This window comes from Narcine bancroftii, chromosome 4, assembly GCF_036971445.1.
Source record: "Narcine bancroftii isolate sNarBan1 chromosome 4, sNarBan1.hap1, whole genome shotgun sequence".
Classification (NCBI taxonomy): domain Eukaryota; kingdom Metazoa; phylum Chordata; class Chondrichthyes; order Torpediniformes; family Narcinidae; genus Narcine; species Narcine bancroftii.
Genome location: NC_091472.1, coordinates 120,047,207 through 120,065,899, shown reverse-complemented (window position 1 = coordinate 120,065,899; position 18,693 = coordinate 120,047,207). Strand labels below are relative to the sequence as shown.

At 42.1% G+C, this 18,693-nt stretch overlaps 1 protein-coding gene and 2 long non-coding RNA genes across 6 annotated transcripts in view; 1 reads left to right on the top strand and 2 right to left on the bottom strand.

Moving 5' to 3' along the window:
* Positions 1-2,781, bottom strand: part of cltcl1 (clathrin, heavy chain-like 1) — a 93,956-nt gene extending 91,175 nt beyond the window's left edge. The window contains exon 1 of one of the 4 annotated variants that reach the window (XM_069932619.1): positions 2,438-2,781. In XM_069932619.1, the coding sequence (XP_069788720.1) occupies positions 2,438-2,479 (42 nt within the window). In that variant the 5' untranslated portion in view covers positions 2,480-2,781. Of the gene's footprint in view, positions 1-2,112; positions 2,303-2,437 lie in introns of those variants that run through there. The other 3 variants (XM_069932616.1, XM_069932618.1, XM_069932617.1) reach the window with 3 other exon arrangements.
* Positions 2,782-2,937: 156 nt separating this feature from the next.
* LOC138761058 (uncharacterized) lies at positions 2,938-3,530 on the bottom strand. Its single transcript, XR_011356091.1, has 2 exons — positions 3,255-3,530; positions 2,938-3,173 (listed from the first exon to the last, which is right to left on the bottom strand). It is a non-coding gene; the product is annotated as an uncharacterized lncRNA (long non-coding RNA).
* Positions 3,531-3,674: 144 nt separating this feature from the next.
* LOC138759939 (uncharacterized) overlaps positions 3,675-18,693 on the top strand; it is a 36,504-nt gene continuing 21,485 nt past the window's right edge. The window contains exon 1 of the long non-coding RNA XR_011355251.1: positions 3,675-3,801. This is a non-coding gene — a long non-coding RNA (uncharacterized lncRNA). The remainder of the gene's footprint in view (positions 3,802-18,693) is intronic.

Below are 18,693 nucleotides of genomic sequence, written 5' to 3'. Positions count from 1 at the left end.
TGGATTCAGAATTGGCTTGTCCATAGAAGACAGGCTAGTGTCTGGAGAACTGTGACCAGAGGTATCTCAAAGGGATCAGAATTAGATCACTTGTGTGATGTATGCAATTGACTTGGATGAAAAGTAGGTGGGCAGGCAAGTTTGCAGATGACAAAGATTGGCAGAGTGGTACAGTATAAGGGTTATCAAAGAAGGCATCAGAATATAGATCAGTTACAAACATGATCAGAGAAATGGGCAAGTTTCTGGAGCCAATTCTTGTGCATGACAAATTTTGTGTACAATTACATTATGTATTAATACATGACAAAAGAACCTTGAATCTTGACAAATAACTGAGCCACAGACCAGCTTTCAGTAATGGGTGAATCACTGCATTGTTCTTATCCAAGTTTATTAATTCCTGCAATTAGATCACTTTCTCATGTTATGCATCAGTTCTACCCAAGCATACAATTACCATTTACCAAAAGGATTACATGTTGAACCTCTATTATCCAGTGCTGTTTTCCAGCAAGTTTGAATCTGCTGCCATTAGTACAAACTCCTTAGACAGCTCGGGTTTCAATCCCCTGCCCGGATTGCTGGCAATGTGAAGGTGTTAAGCTAACCACTATTCCAACCAGGATTTGATTTGTGATAAATTTGATCTTTTTAGCTCAGAAAATGGGACTGTTCAAGGCATTAATTGCACCTTTAATTGCTATTTTCTGTGCATTTTCTCTTTTCCAGCATTTTCGGTGCTCCATCAATGGCCAGGTCACAATGTCACTGGATTCAGGAGGATCAACCTATAGTAATCAACAACTACATCAAGACAATTTAATGACAGGCCTGTTCTTTCTCAATACCAGCGAGATCTGCATGCAGATTACAGAATCAGATGCATCACAGAAATAGGCCCTTTGACCCATCCAGTCTACAACCATCAAACACCCTTTGTACTTTGCGCCAGATTAAATCCAAAACTTATATTACAAGGTGGACAATGTACTGAATCTTGCTCTTATTGCCCAGTTAGCTGCAGAAGTGTCCTTGAGACCATCTGATAACTGAGCTTATGATCAATTTGAAACATTAAAGATAAAGCCAATGAATTTTCAATTTAAATTGTAACTCTGCAATTACAATTCACAAAATGACAGATGCTGATCAGTTAAATGTCATGTCATCTTATATACCAAAATGACAATATACAAGGTGTGACAATTAACAGAAAGTTTAAGTCTAGCAATATCTGACAAAATGCAGTGAACATTTCAAACCCTAGGCCAGAATGCAGGAAATCAACTACAGCACTACAAAATAATTTTGTAACTCCTAGATTAGAGAGTCCAGAGATTAGCATGCAAGGAATGCTTGAGATTTGAGACTCATCTGTTTGCAGAGAGAATCTTGTATAGCCCTGGCACCATCACTAGCATACACATTCAGCTTCACAAATTTGCAAGTCTGACAGAGAGCAAAAGGGTACCATGATTAAAAAAAAAAACACAAATAGGCTGAAACATCAACATTTTGTTGGAATGGCAATACCCTGAAGTGGAAACGGTTGCTTTTAAGCAAGGTAAAAAATAATTTTAGCCAAGCTTAAGAATGTTCCTGATTTTCCTACTGCAAGTTTCACTTTAATCTGATGAATGTTTATATAGAGCAGGGATGCAGAGAAAGACCTATTGAATTTACTTTAAAACCCCATCAATAAACAGCACATTTGCCAAGTTTATTATACCACAGAGTCAATTCAATCCTCACTGCAGTGAAGCAGATCTGGTTTAATACAGTGACTGGTGGATATGAAAATACACTTGAAGTCATTTAATTAAAGCTAGTTTAAAGAGAGCCAAGAATGCCACAGTTTCTTTCAAGAGAAAGCGCAGATGTCCATCTTTCCAGAGTCACAACCCGACACAATCCGCTCCCCAGAATCTCTCCAGCTTCTCCCTATTTGATCATGTGTGAAGAATTGCGCATACTAAAAGCACATATACCTTACAAAAACATCTGCAAGAATAACGCGCACCCTGAAGGGGGAAATGGATCCCACAACCCCTCTTCGTCTGCCACTCTTACACAGCGAATTAGAAAGAACGGAATTAGTCCATATACTACCTCCAAACTCGATATCCCCCTCAATCCAGCAGCCATTGGGTGAAGGCATCATCAATAACCCATCCCCAAAGACGAGGTGGTGGTGGGGGGATTATGAATATCCAACCCACACCCAACCGTATTGACACAACAAACACCCCAAACCAGGCTCCATCCCATCATCCGTGTTGACACAACTACAGCCTGGACCGACTACAACCGCCACTGAGTTGACACAACCAGTGTCCCACCTCAACTAGGCCCCGGTTGTTTACCAACCGCCCCTTGTCCAGCCAACCGGACCCCAACTCCACAGCCGCGGAATGGGTGGGATGAGTTGCCCCACCTGCAGGTGCTCCTGGAAGCGGATGGGCAGGATCTGTGCCATGCTGTCGCTGCAGTCACCGCACGCTCCACGGGATAGTCCACACCGGCGAAGCTTGCCCACCCCCTCCCCCAACTCCCAGCCGGCTCGACCGCAACGCGCAAGCGCAAGTCTTGCCTCCTAACTCCAACCGCGCAAGCGCCGTGAAGGCAGCTGAGACCCTCAGAGTCTCATGTCACTTTATATCGACTGGGACCGACGGCGGCCCAATCGCCGAGCCACAGCGACACGAGCACCGCCCATTCGACTGGAGACTGACCAATCCGCGCTGAAGGAGGGCGGCAACACCTTTCAGGAATTTCTGATCACGTGATCCAGACAGCCCTATGTGCTTTTTACCTCCCAGGACAGCTGCATTCCGCAAACGCGAAATAGTTCAAGAATTAACCACTAATATATGGATTGGAAAATGGATATTGTTGTCACCAGTGTTATTTTGAAAATAAAGGCCTAGTTTAAGATTTTATGATTTGTTATTTCCGCTCTTTATTTTTCTTTATTTTTTGTAGTGTTAGATGTTTTGAATGAGCGATGTATACGTTCGCCTGCTGCAGGCCGTCTCACCTTGGCACGTGACCCTGCTGCTTTCTCGGAAGCCCTGCGTCTCCCGGGGCAGCATGATGCAGCAGCGGCGCGAGCCCTGAGCGTGAAATGCACTGTGCGCCTAATGGGCAGGCAAGGCTCGCTCGGGAAAGACCTGGCAAGAGCACGAGAAAATAATTCTAAATGAATAGCAGCATTTGATCAGATCGGCGCCTTAATGCATGCTCTTTCATACATTGCGTCTGGATAAAAGCGTCTCGACCCGGGCAACCTGACCCACTGAGTTCCTCAAGATTCCAGTAGCTGCAGTTTTGGTGGTTGTCTACATAGTGATAGCTTTTAGTTAGCATTTTGGATTTACAATATATATTACATGCTAATAACAGGAAAGTTTCCAGAGGACAAACACAAGTATTTTCAATTTATTTCTATCAGCAAGGCACAGTAAGCGATTAAATTTGGCTGAAGTTGCATTATATAATGAGTTTGTTGTCATACATGCAACCACAATGTAGTTATGCACCAAATATCTTACTTGCTGCAGCTATGCAGGTAATTACGTAACAATACAGTTATAATAGTATGTGTTACATTGCCTTGCAAAGAGATATTAAATATAAAAGATAGATAATAAATATTCACAGGTACAATTAATGCAAGGAAAAAAAAGTGATGTTTAAGGTGCAGACAAGTCTTTTTATTGGGTTGGTATAGTTTATGATTAGAGTAGTATGGGGAAGTTTACAAGCTGTTGGGAGAAAATATTGCCCTTAAACAGGAAGGTGATGTGAGATATTTTATTCACCACAAAAAAATTATATATGAACTAATTCAGATTTATGTTTTAGATGTGGATGAGAAGTTGGAACCTTTTTGCATTCAACTTGGCAGTGTTCCACAATGAAACTTTTTTGGCTTGAAATGGGTAATTTATTATAACAAATAACTGGAGTAAAATTCCCACAGGATCCAATGTTATTTTTGTTGGGAGATATTAGAGGGATTAAATCTAAATTAAAACTGAATATGTATCAGGTAAAATTTGTTCAAATTGCCTTGGCAATAGCTAGAAAATTTATTGCTCTAACTTGTAAATTGGATATTGTTTTGGGAATGGACAGATGGCATGCAGAAGTTCAGAGTTGGATTCCACTTGAAAAAATTACAATTTAAGAGATAAATATACTTTTTGAAATATTGAGCCCATATTTACAAATTGTTGGTATTAAAATTTAAATGAATCTCGAACATACCCTTCTATAGGTCTCTATAAATATTTATATGTTTAAAAGTATGAGAAAGTGAAGTACTCCTGTTGTTGTTTTCTCGTCCCTCTTTTTCTTTCTTTAGTTTGTCGTGGGTTGGGGGGGGGAAAATGAACAGGAGGCTTTTCTTTTTTCTGTATTTCCTTACTATAAAATACCATAGGTATTTGGATTGTTTGAAATATTGTAATATGTTTGCTAAGTGGTTTTATTTTAATAAAGTTTTTAAAATAAAACTGGGAGGTGATGGACATCAGGCTTCTATATCTTCTGCTTGACGGGAGCAGTGAGAAGAGGTTGTGTTCAGGGCGATGGGAACTTTGGCTGCCTTCTTGAATCAGCGGCTTACAAAGATGTCTGCCATGGCCATAGATATTTTAATCTCTTATATTTATAGATAATTTTAATCAGTATGTGCAGATGAAAGAAGGGCAGTAAAGAGTGTGTATCTAATAGATGCAGAAGAGCAGTGGGATATGAAGATTATAGAGTGAGCAGCAAAAACTGTGCCTGGTGGGTGGTGATAGGAGTTTAAAAGATTCACTAACCTTAATCATCAACAATTATTAGCATTTTGGGTGAGAAGCAAATAACGGTTCTATTAACAAAAAAAATAAAGCTAGGGTTACAGCATTTGAAGCAAGTATGAGAGGTAGGGATTTTTTCCCCCTATTTATAAAGTATTGGGAGACAAACTCACAGCCTGAAAGGTAGGAGGAAGAAATCACCATCACGTTTAAAAAAAAAAAGACCAAAAGGAAGTTGAATTGTAATGTTTATAGTCACAATGTCACATGAATCAAGGTGCAGTGAGCAAGCTTGTTTTACAAACAGTCCAGGTATCCCACACATAGTACAGCAGTAAAACAGTTTGGAGTGCAGAGTTACAGAGATCAATTAGGACAGAGCAAAGACATTATTATGCCAGTGTGAGGCTTATTCAGGAGTCTGATGATGTCGGGAAAGAAACTGTCCTTAAATCTGGCGGGGCGTGATCTCACATTCATAAATATACTTCTTGACCAGAGAGGGGATTGTGTTGGGGGAGGATGAGTCATTTAATATGTTGCCTGTGTAGCCAACCGCTACAAAGAAACACACACAATGTGGCAGGTTAAGCTCACTCCTTTATTAGGGCTGGAAAGGTTGCTTTTATACTGTTCAAGTTCCTGCCTTTTTTTTTCCACTGATATACTGTCAGAAAGTGCAGGAGACTGAATAACAATAGCGGGCGGGAACATCCATGCATATGAATGCCCTTCTTCCCCAGCTTGTTTCTGCTGAGTTAGCTGGACAGCTTGACCAATGCCATTTTAGGGCTGTTGGCCTGATGCTGGCTCCCCCAGCTTCTACCCCCACTGGTTCGTTGTCCTGGGAGTTGCTTTAGCGATCTCTGTTTGCGTATTCTGCGCGATGTGGTGTTCTGATCTCCTTGATTGCACGCCTCCATACCTGCTTTTCCAAGGAGGGGGGTGTAGATGGAGTCTATGGAGAGGGTGGGGGGGGGGGGGGTGGTTGTATAGTATCTGAACTGCCACTGTTTGGTAATTCCTGGGATGAAGGGTTTGAAAAGTTGGAGAAAATTGTGTCTCATACTTCTGCAGTTTAGAAGGATAGGTGGTCTTACTGAAACATATCAGTTACTAAGAGGTAATTTCCCCTGATGGTTGTAGAATCAAGAACAAAGAGATAAAATCTCAGTTTAAGTGTTGTAAAGTCAATGAGGAGGGAAATTCAGAATACACCTGAAGCTATTGAGTAATTTGCTTGTCTTTGAACTATAATATCTGCAAGACAAACCTGGAAGGCTAGACTGTAGCACTGGACTGCTGGGATGACCCCTGGTGACTTAGTGGTGTAATTACATATCACCACATTCACACCCCCTTAAAAAAATTGTTATTCTCCCCTCCCCGTCCTTCCCTTGTTTGTAAGTTCATAAGTCCAAAATTTTCGTGGCTTCCGTTGCCTTCTGGACCTCCTCGGTAGTGGTATAGGGGTGGGGAGTGCGGTCTGCCTTTCGGTGGAAGTGTGGGAGTGGGAAGTACTGGTTGGTCATGTGGCCGTGTGAGCTGGGGAATCCTCTTGTATGGGATTAGGTCCTGCCATCAAGTCTAGGGTGGTGATATTTTGTGGGGCGGGCATACCCGGGGTCCTTATTTTTGGGGTGGGTGGTATAGTCTTCTGGGCTGACTCGATGGACGACTGTTCTAGTGACTGCTGCTGCGCTCCTTGTTGATCCGTAGACATCTGTGTTTCTTCCACGTTGTTCACACATCCGGCTGGCGCAAGATCCCTGGTGGCTACCGAGTCTTCTCTTCCATCTGGGAATGTGACGAAGGCGTACTGAGGGTTCGTGTGCCTCAACTCCACTTGATCCACCAGCGGGTCAGCTTTGTGGGGTTGCAGTGCTTCCGGAGGAGAACAGGTCCCGGTGTCATCATCCATTTAGGCAGCACTCTGCCCGTCGTGGCTTTCCTTGTGAAAGAAAAGATACGGTCATGTGGGGTCATGTTAGTGGCAGTACACAACAAAGAACGTATGGAGTGTAGGGCTTCTGGCAATGCTTCCTGCCATCTAGTAACAGGCAGGTCTTTTGCTTTTAAAGTCAAGAGGACCATTTTCCAAATAGAGGCATTTTCCCTTTTGACTTGTCCATTCCCTCAGGATTGTAACTTGTGGTGTGGCTGGTAGCAACCCCTCTCTCGTGCAGGTACTGCTGTACTTCTGCGCTCATGAATGCAGCACCCCTGTCTGTGTGTATGTAGTTCAGGTACCTAAATATGCTGAAGATGGTTTGGAGGCATTTTATAACAGTGGCTGCTGATACATCAGAACATGGGATTGCGAAGGGGAAACAGGAATAGTCATCTATTACGTTTAGGAAATAGACATTTCTATTAGTGGACGGGAGCGGGCCTTTAAAATAGAGGCTGAAGCGCTCAAAAGGTTTGGTAGCTTTTATCAGGGTGGCTTTGTCTGGCCGGTAAAATTGCAGTTTGCATTCTGCACAGATGGGGCAGCTCTTGTTCACTGACCTCACTTCCTCTACTGAAAATGGGAGGTTTTGGGTTTTAATGAAATGAAACAGTCTCGCGACCCCCGGGTGGCCCAGCTCATTGTGCAAGTTCTGCAACTGGGACGTGTGGTTAAGGATGACACAAGTGCCTCTGGACAGTACATCTGGGGGCTCGTTGAGTCTCCCGGGGTGGTATAGCGCAGGATTTTGTCGTTCTTAATTCTCCCCCTGTTCTGGTTATCGAACATAAAAGCCACAGACAATTGGTCTATGATGAGGGTGAAGTGTTTGCATGCCAGATAATGTCTCCAGTGCCTTACTGTTTCCACAATGACTAGGGCCTCCTTCTCTACTGCTGAGTATCTTACTTCTGACCCCTGTAGGGTTCGCGAGAAAAAGGCCAGAGCATTCAGGGACATTAGGGACCATATCGCTAAAGCTACCATGCGGTCCATAGATGAGTTTCAAGTAGAAACGGATGCATCTGATGTGGTTCTGGCAGCCACCCTAAACCAAGATGGTTTGCTGCCTTCAGGTCTATGGTGGAGAACACCTTATACTGCGCAATGTTGATGACCATGTCTGCTATGCGTGGCAGGGGGTAGGCATCTAGTTGTGTAAATTTGTGTAAATTCGTTCATCTTGGTTTAGGGTGGCTGCCAGAGCCACATCAGATGCATCCGTTTCCACTTGAAACGGGATCGACTCATCCATGGATCGCATGGTAGCTTTAGCGATATGGTCCCTAATGTCCCTGAATGCTCTGGTGGCTGCTGGGCACAGTGGGAAAACTGAGTCTTTTATAAGTGGGCGGGCCCTGTCAGCGTAGTTGGGGACCCATTGGGCGTAGTAAGTGAACAGCCCCAAACAACTTCTAGTGCTTTCAGCGTGTGTGGCACTGGGAGATCTAGGAGAGGGCGCATACGGGCTGGTTCTGGGCTGATTTCTCCGTTCTGCACTATGTAGCCCAGGATTGGCAACTTCCTGGCGCTAAAGACGTATTTGTCCCTGTTGTACGTTAGATTCCTTTCCTCGGCTGCCTGGAAGAAGCGTTTTAAATTCATGTCCTGATCCTCCTGAAGGCAACACCGCTTTCAGTTGGAACTCATCTACTATTTGGTCCATTTCACTCTGAAACAGGGACACTCCGTTGGTAACACCAAAGGGAAGTCACAGAAATTGATACAGCCTGCCATCTGCCTCAAATGCCGTGTAAATGCAATCGCTGTTTCTAATGGGCAGTTGGTGGTATGCTGCCTTCAGGTCTATGGTGGAGAACACTTTATACTGCGCAGTGTTGATGACCATGTCTGCTATGTGTGGCAGGGGGTAGGCATCTAGTTGTGTAAATTTGTTGATTGGTTGTAATCCACTACCATGCCCAGTTTTTCTCCTGACTTTACTACAATCACCTAGGCTCTCCAGGAGCTGGTGCTCTGCTCTATGATGCCCTTCTGTAGTAGCCTGCGGACTTCTGTCCTAATGAAGGCTCTATCCCTTGGGCTGTACCTCCTGCTCTTTGTGGCTATTGGTGTGCATTCTGGGGTCAGGTGTGTGAACAGCGGAGGGGGTTCTATGTTCAGGACAGACAGGCTGCAGTGTTGTTTCTTCGTAAGGCGTAGTGGGGGGTGAGACCCGTTGTGCACTATTGTAATGCTTTCTAACTGGCACTGAAAATCTAACCCCAATAATACTGGGGCACAGAGGTGAGGGAGTACTAGTAATTTGAACCCTTCATATTTTGTGCCATGGATTTCTAGAGTAACCCTGCAAAACTGTTTTACCTCAGCCGCAAGACTGCTGGCTGCTAACAGGATCTGGTGCTCACTTGGGCATGTAAGGAGGGCAAGGCGGTTGACTAACCCTTGGTCAATAAAACTTTCAGTGCTTCCACTATCTATTAAACAATTTACCCTCACATCATTAATTTTGATGCACACAGTGGTGTCAGATAAATTGTGTGGACTCGCCTGATTCGTGCGTAGGGAAGCATGTCTGGCATTTCCTTCGTGTCCTTTCATCCGATAGTACTCAACGTCGTATTCATCTCCTGAGGACTGTGTCCTCTGCTTTGTAGCATTTGTCCATGATGGCCGGCTGCACATGGCATTCTTCTTCTGTTTGTCTGTGGAGAAAGAAGACCTTTCCCGCATCTCATTAGCATGAGAATGGGCCTTGGCTGTGGCCTTGGGGCTTCTGCAGACTTTTGCATTCTTCTCTTTGGCTTGGCTTCGCGATTGAAGATTTATGGAGGGGTAAATGTTCACGTCAGCTGCAGGCTCGTTTGTGGCTGACAAGTCCGATGCGGGACAGGCAGACATGATTGCAGCGGTTGCAGGGGAAAATTGGTTGGTTGGGGTTGGGTGTTGGGTTTTTCCTCCTTTGTCTTTTGTCAGTGAGGTGGGCTCTGCGGTCATCTTCAAAGGAGGTTGCTGCCCGCCGAACTGTGAGGCACCAAGATGCACGGTTTGAGGCGATATCAGCCCACTGGCGGTGGTCAATGTGGCAAGCAGTAAGAGATTTCTTTAGGCAGTCCTTGTACCTCTTCTTTGGTGCACCTCTGACACAATGGCCAGTGGAGAGCTCGCCATATAACACTATCTTGGGGAGGCGATGGTCCTCCATTCTGGAGACGTGACCTACCCAGCACAGTTGGATCGTCAACAGCGTGGATTCGATGCTGTCGGCCTCTGCCATCTCGAGTACTTCGATGTTAGGGATGAAGTCGCTCCAATGAATGTTGAGGATGGAGCGGAGACAACGCTGATGGAAGCTTTCTAGGAGCCGTAGGTGATGCCGGTAGAGGACCCATGATTCGGAGCCGCACAGGAGTGTGGGTATGACAACGGCTCTGTATACGCTTATCTTTGTGCGGTTTTTCAGTTGGTTGTTTTTCCAGACTCTTTTGTGTAGTCTTCCAAAGGTGCTATGTGCCTTGGCGAGTCTGTTGTCTATCTCATTGTCGATCCTTGCCTCCGATGAAATGGTGCAGCCGAGATAGGTAAACTGGTTGACCGTTTTGTGTGCCCGATGGAGATGTGGGGGGGCTGGTAGTCCTGGTGGGGAGCTGGCTGATGGAGGACCTCAGTTTTCTTCAGGCTGACTTCCAGGCCAAACATTTTGGCAGTTTCCGCAAAACAGGACGTCAAGCGCTGAAGAGCTGGCTCTGAATGGGCAACTAAAGCGGTATTGTCTGCAAAGAGTAGTTCACGGACAAGTTGCTCTTGTGTCTTGGTGTGAGCTTTCAGGCTTCTCAGATTGAAGAGACTGCCATCCATGCGGTACCGGATGTAAACATTGTTGAGGTCTTTCATGGCTTGGTTCAGCATCATGCTGAAGAAGATTGAAAAGAGGGTTGGTGCGAGAACGTAGCCTTGCTTCATGCCATTGTTTATGGAGAAGGATTCAGAGAGCTCATTGCTGTATCTGACCCAACCTTGTTGGTTTTCGTGTAGTCGGATAACCATGTTGAGGAACATTGGGGGGCATCCGAGGCGCTCTAGTGTTTGCCAAAGCCCTTTCCTGCTCACGGTGTTGAAGGCTTTGGTGAGGTCATCAAAGGTGATGTAGAGTCCTTTGTTTTGTTCTCTGCACTTTTCTTGGAGCTGTCTGAGGGCAAAGACCATGTCAGTAGTTCCTCTGTTTGCGCGAAAGCCGCACTGTGATCCTGGGAGAACATTCTCGGCGACACTAGGTATTATTCTATTTAGGAGAATCCTAGCGAAGATTTTGCCTGCAATGGAGAGCAGCGTGATTCCCCTGTAGTTTGAGCAGTCTGATTTCTCGCCTTTGTTTTTGTACAGGGTGATGATGATGGCATCATGAAGGTCCTGAGGCAGTTTTCCTTGGTCCCAGCAAAGCTTGAAAAACTCATGCAGTTTGGCATGCAGAGTTTTGCCTCCAGCCTTCCAGACCTCTGGGGGGGATTCCATCCATACCTGCTGCTTTGTCCACGTTTTCCACAGTTGGAACAGACATTTTCTCTGGCAGGGAGAGGGCTCTGGGGTGCTTTCTTTGTCCACAGAAAAAGCACTTGGGACCCTCAAGGTGTGCTGCTGCTGTGAATTCCTGTGAGGCACCATACTTTTCTTTTCGTGGGGCTAAAGAGTCCAGCAGTGTGACGTTTGTTCAAGCCACAGGGTCCTGTGAGTACTCCTCCAGTTCTTTCCTGGTGCTTTCTAAAGCTTCTGCAATAGCCTCTGCCTCATCTAGCCCCACCATTCCTTTCTCCAGCAATCGATGTCTCATCTCAGTGGACCATATGTCCGCAACAATTCTGTCCCTAATAAGGTCCTTCGCATATTCCTGAGCTGATACTGCTTTAAAGTTGCAGCCTCTCGCCAGGCCTTTCAGAGAGAGTATAAAGTCTCTGGCAGACTCCCCTACTTGTTGTGACCTGGTCATGAGTCTGTACAGGGAGTGGAGTTCACTTTGTCCCTTACTGTAATGCCTCTGTAAAATGCTCATTGTCTCTTGGTAGGACCTGGCATCCTGTATAAGGGAGTAAGGGTGGTCTCCCAGCTGGACTAACAGCAGCATTAATAGCTCTTTATCCGATGCCTCAGCACCTCAATATAATTCAGCAGCTGAAGTGCATGCTGGCTCCGGGATTTCTGGGGTCGAGCTCCAGCCTGTCTGGTCGCAGCACATGGCTAAACTGCAGTCTCTGATCATTTAGGTGCAGCAAGGGTGGACCCTGGGGTTCTGGGAGCTGCTGGTAGAACCTCTGTGGGGCTTGTGTCTGCTGGAGGAGTAACCTGGGTGCTTGGGTCTGTTGGCTGAGTCTCTGGCTTTGGGACATTTGCAGCGGGCTTAGGGGGGATCCCAGCGGTAGCGTCAGGTCTCCGTGGAACTGGGGAAACTGGTGCTGGGGGAGTGACGGTAGCGGTGTCTGCTTTCCCTGGCTGGAGTGGTGGGGAATTCTGCACATACATGGCGATCTGGAGCATGACTTGTGGAGATCCTTCCACCTGCACGTGTAGTGGCCCCTTTCTGATCGGGCCGGGGTTTAGGGTCGGCGCCGCCTGTACCGGCGAACCCATGGGCAGGCAGGGTTCTTGGCTGTTTCTTACCTACCCTATCGTACTTCTGTGGTCTTCCCTGCATTCCACCATGATTCCAGTACAGCGGTTCCTCGCCGTCTCTGTCCTCGAAAGATCGTGCGTGCTAGTCAAACCCGGATTCCATTTCTCAGGAACAGTCTCCAGGTGGTCGGGAATGCATGTTGCAGAAGCAGCTTCCATCCTAGTAGCTATCATATTAGTTTATTAAATTGTACTGACAATAACCACAACAGCAGTCCGAGTATAAGACAGCTTTAATAAACTAATATGTACACTAAGAGGTCTTGACTCTGCAAGGCAAACCTGGAAGGCTAGACTGTAGCTCTAGACTGCTTTATATACAAGGTCACCGGGATGACCCCCTGGTGACCAAGTGGTGTAATTACATATCACCACAATATCATTACAGAACTATAGAACATTACAGTGCAGAAACAGGCCATTCTAGTCTATGCCAAACCATTTTTCTGTCTAGTCACACTGACCTACACGAGGACCATAGCCCTCCCATTCATGTGCCTGTCCACATTTTTCTTAAATGTTAAAATTGAACCCACAGTTACCACTTCAGCTGACAGCTCGTTCCACACTCCCACCACTCACTGTGGGAAGAAGTTCCCCCTCATGTTCCCCTTAAACTTTTGCCTTTTAACCCTTAACCCATGTCCTTTGTATCTCACCTAATCACAGTGGAAAAAGCCTACTTGCAATTACTCTAACTCTATTCCTCATATTTTTAAATGCCTCTATCAAATCTCCCCTCATTCTTCTACGCTCTAGGGAATAAAGATCTAACCTGTTTAACCTTTCCCTTTGACTCAGTTCCTGAAGTCCAGGCCACACCCTAATAAATCTTCTGAAGTTAAAGTTAATCATCTGATTGACGAAACCGTGTTCTCTCGTCTTCAGTGCAAAACATGCAAACACACAACCAAACATAATCCAGACAAACAATACATACACAGGACACATACACACATGTAAAAATAAATAAATATTGTTTAATAAATAGTAGCGTTTCGGATGATTAATGAGAACAGTTAATTTCGTCGTTCAACAGTCTCACTGTCCATGGGATGAAGTTGTTTTTCAACCTGATGTTGCTGTCTATGATACTCCTTTAGCTCTTTCCCAACCAGAGTGGCTGAAAGATTCTGTGTGTAGAGTGGAAAGGGTCCTCAACGATTTTGCGCACCCCCTTCAGACAACGATTCCTGTAGATCACATCGATGGAGCAAGGGAATCCCCATTGATTCTCTCTGCCACACTTATAGTCCTGTGGATTGATCTCCAATTCACCTCTCTACAGCAATCGTACCACACAGTGACGCAGCCAGACAGGATACTCTTGATAGAATTACTGTAGAAGGTTGACAGATGGTGGCCGGTAGCCTTGCCCACTACAGTGTTCTCAGGAAGTGCAGTTGCTGTTGTGCCTTCCTGACAAGTGAGGAGCTGTTGTGTGTCCAGGATAGATCACTAGTCCAAAGAACTTTGTGCTCTCTACTCTCTCCTCTACAGAGTTGTTCATGTGTAATGAAGGGAGGTCATTCCTGGTCCTCCTGAAGTCCGTGATCATCTCCTTTGTCTTGTAAACACTGAGACTCAAGTTGTTATTCTCACACCATATCAGAAGCTTTTCCACCTCTTCTCTAGTGTGGTTCATCATTGTTGGTGATGAGTCCAACTACTGTTGTGTCATCTACAAACTTTAAAAAATAATAATATTTTTTTATTTTTTACACTGTGAACCATAATATATGGTTATATTATAACCAAAATATATACAAACGTTTCTCATTAAATAAACACAGTGGCATTTTCTCCCCCTACCCTCCCTTCCCCCTTCCCACCCCTCCAAAACCAATAAATATTCAACATATACAATACAATAAAACCATTAAACAATGTCTTCACACAATGAAAATAAACCAGAAAAATGTGTCATCTACTTTTACACACTGGATCAAGTCGTTTTGTCTTCTTATCATTTTAGGGGGTGGAGGTCCGAGGCAAGCCCTCTCTGTTATGTTCCATGTATGGTTCCCAAATTTGTTCAAATAATGTGACTTTATTTTTTAAATTATATGTTATTTTTACCAATGAAATACATTTATTCATTTCTATGTACCATTGCTGTATTCTCAGGCTCTTTATTTTTTAAATTATATGTTATTTTTTCCAATGAAATACATTTATTCATTTCTATGTACCGTTGCTGTATTCTCAGGCTCTCTTCCATTTTCCAAATTGACATTATACATTTTTTTGCTACTGCTAAGGCTATCATAATAAATCTTTTTTTGCGCTTCATCCAGTTTGAAGCCTAATTCTTTACTTCTTATATTACTTAGAAGGAAGATCTCTGGATTTTTTGGTATGTTGTTTTTTGTGATTTTATTTAATACCTGATTTAGATCTTTCCCAAACTTTTCCACTTTCTCACATGCCCAAATTTTATGTACTGTTGTTCCCATTTCCTTCTTACAGCAAAAACATCTGTCTGATACTGTTGGGTCCCATTCTTTTAACTTTTGAGGCATGATATATAACCTGTGTAACCAATTATACTATATCATGCATAACCTTGTGTTTATTGTATTCTTCATAGTTCCGGAACATAACTTTTCCCATGCTTCATTTTTTATTTTTATGTTTAAATCCTTTTCCCACTTTTGTTTAGGTTTATAGCTTTTTCATTATTTTCCTTATCTTGCAGCTTAATGTACATGCTCGTTATAAATCTTTTAATTATCATTGTGTCTGTAATCACATTCAAAGTTGCTTCCTTCTGGTAATCTCAGTCTGTTTCCTAATTTATCCTGTAAATAAGCTTTCAGTTGATGATATGCAAACATTGTACCATGAGTTATTCCATATTTGTACTTCAACTGTTCAAATGTTAATAAATTATTTCCCAAAAAAGAATTTTCTATTCTTTTGATTCCTTTTCTCTCCCATGCACTAAAGGAAAGGTTATCAATTGTAAAAGGGATTAGTGGGTTTTGTGTCAATAACAATTTTGGTATTTGGTAATTTGTTTTTTTTTCCTTTCTAATTGGATCTTCTTCCATATATTAAGTAAATGATGCAATACTGGTGAGCTTTTATATTGCACCAGCTTTTCATCCCACTTATAAAGTATATGTTCCGGTACCTTCTCCCCTATTTTATTTAGTTCTATCTTAGTCCAGTCTGGTTTTTAAAAATCTGATAAATACCTTAATTGTGTGGATCTATAATAATTTTTAAAGTTTGGTAACTTCAAACCACCTTGGTTGTACCTCTCTGTTAATTTATCTTACGCTACCTTCGGTTTCCCCCCTTTCCACAAGAAATTCCTTATTATTCTCTTTAGTTCATTAAAGAATTTATCTGTTAAGAGAATTGGCAATGATTGAAATAAGTATTGTATCCTTGGGAAGACATTCATTTTAATGCAATTTACCCTCCCTATCAACGTTAGCAGTAATTCTTTCCAATGTTCTCAGTCTTCCTGCAATTTCTTTATTAGTGGCTGATAATTTAGTTTGTTCAGGTGGCTTAGGTTATTATCTTACCTGATACCTAGGTATCGGATTGTTTGTGTTTGCCATTTAAATGGTGATTCTCTTTTAAATTCTGCATAATCCGCATTACTAATTGGCATCACTTCACTTTTATTTGCGTTGATCTTGTACTCTGATATTCCTCCATACTCCTTCAATTTCTTATGTAATTCTTTTATTGATATTTCTAGTTCTGTTAAGTATACTATGATGTCATCTGCAAAAAAGCTGATTTTATACTCCTTAATTTTTATTCCTTTTATTTTATTTTCTGTTCTTATCAGTTCTGATTCTATTGCTAAGGCGAACAATGAGGGGGATAATAGATATCCCTGCCTAGTTGCTTTAATCCAATTAATATATTTTTCTGGTAGATTGAACCTCTGTAATACTTTAAATAAATAATTCCATTCTACTCTGTCAAAGGCTTTTTCTGCGTCTAAAGCAACAGCCACTGTTGGCTTCTTATTTCCTTGAAGTTCGTGAATTAGATTAATAAGCTTACAGACATTATCCGCTGTTTGTCTTTTCTTAATAAATCCAGTTTGATCTTGTTTTACTATTTTTTGTACACAGTCGGCCAGTCTGTATGCTAATAATTTTGCTATTATCTTATAATCTGAGTTAAGTAGAGATATTGGTCCATATGATGCTGGTATTAATAGATCCTTCCCCGTCTTTGGTATTAAGTAATTATTGCTGTCTTACATGAATCTGGTAAGTTTTGTGTTTCTTCAATCTGGTTCATTACTTCCAGGAGTGGAGGAATTAATAACTCTTCAAATGTTTTATAGAATTCTATTGGGAAGCCATCCTCTCCTGGCATTTTATTGTTTGGCAGCTTTTTAAATATATCCCGTACTTCCTCTATTTCAAATGGTTTTATCAGTTTGTTTTGTTCCTCTTCTTGCAATTTCGGCAGTTCAATTTTAGCTAAAAACTCTTCTATTTTGTCATCTTTCCCCTCGTTCTTAGTTTGGTATAATTGTTCATAAAATTCCTTAAAGTTCTCATTAATCTCTATTGGGTTATGTATAATTTGTTTGTCCTTTTTCCTTGATGCCAATACTGTTCTTTTATCTTGTTCTGTTTTAAGTTGCCAGGCTAATATTTTATGTGTTTTTTCTCCCAGTTCGTAATATGTTTGCTTTATTTTCATTATGTTCTTCTCCACCTTGTACGTTTGTAATGTTTCATATTTAATTTTTTAAATGTTTGTAATGTTTCATATTTAATTTTTTTGTCCGTCAATTCTCTCCTTTTCGTTACATCATCCCTTTTTACAAATTCCTTTTCTGTACTTACTATCTCCCTTTCCAACTGCTCTATTTCCCAATTGTAATCCTTTTTCATCTTAGTCACATAACTTATTATCTGCCCTCTAATGAAGGCTTTCATTGCATCCCATAATATAAATTTTTCTTTCACTGATTCCGTGTTTATTTCAAAATATGTTTTAATTTGTGTTCAATAAACTCCCTAAATTCCTGTCTTTTAAGTAGCATGGAGTTTAATCTCCATCTATATGTTTATGGTGGGATGTCCTCCAGTTCTATTGCTAATAATAGGGGTGAATGATCTGATAGTAGTCTAGCTTTATACTCAGTTTTTCTAACTCTCCCTTGAATATGGGCCGACAACAAAAACATATCAATCCTTGAGTATCTTTTATACCTACTCGAATAATATGAATATTCCCTTCTCTCTTGGGTGCTGCCTCCTCCATATATCCATAAGTTTCATTTCCTGCATTGATTTAACCATAAATTTGGCCACTTTATTCTTTTTGATTGTCTTTTGTCCAGTTTTATTCAACATTGGATCCAAATTAAGGTTAAAATCCTCTCCTTTCAATATATTTCCTTGTGTATCTACAATCTTCAAAAGAATATCCTTCATAAACTTTTGATCCTCTTCATTAGGTACATATATATTGAGCAAATTCCAAAATTCTGAATATATCTGACACTTTATCATTACATACCTCCATGTTGGATCTATTATTTCCTCCTCTATTTTGATTGGTATATTTTTATTAATTAATATGGCTCTAGCTTTTGAATGCTACCGCTACGTGTCCTACCCAGTCTCTCCTTAATTTATTATGTTCCACTTCAGTTAGATGCGTTTCCTGCACAAATGCTATATCTATTTTTTCTTTTTTCAGTAAATTTAATAGCCTCTTCCTTTTAATTTGGTTATGTATTCCATTAATGTTTATAGTCATATAGTTCAACGTGGCCATGTCATATCTTGTTTACACCTCATTTCCATTTCCTCACCTTTTCACCATTCTCATCTCTCAGTTTTCCCTTTTTAAACTCAATGTATGACAACACATTTAAAACCTAAAATACTCCAACAACTCCCACATCCCATATTACCTTAATCCCAAATGCCCCCTCTCTCTGAGTTGCCCCTTATCCCTTGCCGGGCAACCACAACTCCCCTTTCCATTTGGATTGCAATCCTGTTCGTAAGTGTCAACTGATTTTGCAGTGACAGTTATTCTCTCCCCCCCAACCCCCCAGAAAACACTTTTTTTACACATTTAACAAAGTTCTCCCTTTTTTTCCCCTTACTTCCTTCCTTCCCTTCTCTTTTCCTTCTTTAGTTCTTTACATATACATTGTTTTTTCATCTTTATATATACTTTATCTCCGTTCTTCATTCTTATTACATCTCTTCATCTCTCCTTCTGTCCTACAAACGTTCTGAAAATTTTTGTGCCTCCTCCGGATCCGAGAACAGTCTGTTTTGCTACCTGGGGATAAATATT